The sequence below is a fragment of the Hylaeus volcanicus genome, unplaced genomic scaffold (assembly GCF_026283585.1).
Source record: "Hylaeus volcanicus isolate JK05 unplaced genomic scaffold, UHH_iyHylVolc1.0_haploid 11062, whole genome shotgun sequence".
Lineage (NCBI taxonomy): Eukaryota > Metazoa > Arthropoda > Insecta > Hymenoptera > Colletidae > Hylaeus > Hylaeus volcanicus.
In genome coordinates, this window is record NW_026532421.1 from 1,779 (window position 1) to 3,456 (window position 1,678).

Sequence of the window (1,678 nt, forward strand, 5' to 3'; positions counted from 1 at the left end):
CATAGAAAACGTGAAAATGATGAATAACTGGGAAAAGGAAAAATTGGACAGAGAACGTGACGTTATCTTCCATTGAAAGCCTGGGATTATCATATGCAGGAAATCAGTGTACAAAAGATCAAGTACCCAAACGAAACGAAGAAGCTTATTTTTCTGCGCGACGACATTTTAAAATCCACGTGTTCACACATGGGTATATTTATACCATTGCAAACAGGTTGCATCGTCAGCTGCGAGTGGCCTCTCTATCATTTGCGTAACGAGAACCGCATTCTGTCAACTGTTTTCGTTAATTAAAACACTGACTAATAATTGCACGCCCATAAAAACTCTTTGTACATAGTACGCGCGTGACAATTGAAATAGAGCGACCTTCCTTGAAACATTTACAAAGCATTCTTTCCATGCCAACAGTTGGATTTCCCCACTCGCTTTCCTCGTAGCCGCGATATAAATTATCGCGTCCAGTCCTTCGGACACTCAGTCCTCGCGCGAGCACCGAGCGAGTCGCTTTAATTAAATCACGTATTACAAATCGACATTTCCACCCGGAAGATTAACAAGATCTCCAAGCAGAACGATGACGACTGTTGCAGCGATACTTTGCTGCTTGGTTGGCGTCCTAACCACCGAAGCGTCTCCTTCTCAACGGCAGCTCTTAGTAACGGCACCAATCGGACCTGTAAAGGGTTCCATCTTAACCTCCAGGCTTGGCAAGGATATCTATTCCTTTCGTGGCGTGAGGTACGCCGAACCTCCTACTGGACGACAACGTTTTCAAGTATGACAAATCTTGGAACAAATTAATGCCCTTAATTAAATACCAAATTAATGAAATTTGGGTTTCGGGTTTATTTCGCTGTTGGATTTTTTGAATTAACGCTTTGCTATCGAGAGTTGTGTATTTTGAGTTGTGAATTTTTGAGAATGACATTGGTTCGCTAGGCGTGTTCTTTTTATTTGCTCGCAAGTGAGAATGGTTCTGCGTGATTCACAGCCGCCGATCCCAGCGGAGGATTGGGAGGACGTCTTCGATGCGAGCGAGGAAGGGCCAGAGTGCCCTCAACCTCGCAGCACGACCATGTCGGAGGACTGTCTACGTTTAAACGTGTACACCACTAAAGTAAGGAACCGAGTCCCAAATATTGTAATGATGTACAGAGTGGGAGAGACAAGTTTGTTTACTTTGTACAATTGAGTGTACGATTGCAGTTGCCTTCCGAAGGATCGAACGTGTCGAGACCGGTGATAGTGTTCCTGCACCCAGGAGGATTTTATTCCTTCTCAGGAAAGAGTAGCTTGTTTGGACCTCAGTATCTCATGGACCAGGACATCGTCTTGGTCACTATCAACTATCGCTTAGGAGCGTTAGGTAAATGGAGATTATGGAACGCCTAAACATCACCTAGGATCTAAGGAACCAAGGATCTATAGAATCTGGGATCCATGGCACCTAGGATCTAAGGAACCAAGGATCTATAGAATCTAGAATCCATTGCACCTAGGATCTAAGGAATGAAGGATCTATAGAATCTGGGATCCATGGCACCTAGGATCTCTGGAATCTATGATCCATGGCACTTAGGATCTATAGAATCTAGGATCTAAGGAACCAAGGATCTATAGAATCTAGGATCTATAGAATCTAGGATCTATAGAATCTAGGATCCATTGCACC

At 43.9% G+C, this 1,678-nt stretch overlaps 1 protein-coding gene across 1 annotated transcript; it reads left to right on the top strand.

The window, feature by feature from the left end:
• The first annotated feature begins 488 nt into the window (after nt 1-488).
• On the top strand, nt 489-1,398 carry LOC128882347 (juvenile hormone esterase-like). Its single transcript, XM_054133933.1, has 3 exons — nt 489-781; nt 998-1,123; nt 1,213-1,398. Exons 1-3 carry the CDS (start codon nt 581-583, stop codon nt 1,396-1,398), a joined length of 513 nt encoding a protein of 170 aa, XP_053989908.1. The 5' UTR covers nt 489-580.
• The last annotated feature ends 280 nt before the right edge of the window (nt 1,399-1,678 follow it).

Coding starts and splice junctions, on each gene's coding strand:
- LOC128882347 (XM_054133933.1), top strand. CDS start 581: ATGACGACTGTTGCAGCGATACTTTGCTGCTTGGTTGGCGTCCTAACC. Junction 782..997: donor CTGGACGACAACGTTTTCAA/GTATGACAAATC, acceptor CGTGATTCACAG/CCGCCGATCCCAGCGGAGGA. Junction 1,124..1,212: donor TAAACGTGTACACCACTAAA/GTAAGGAACCGA, acceptor GTACGATTGCAG/TTGCCTTCCGAAGGATCGAA.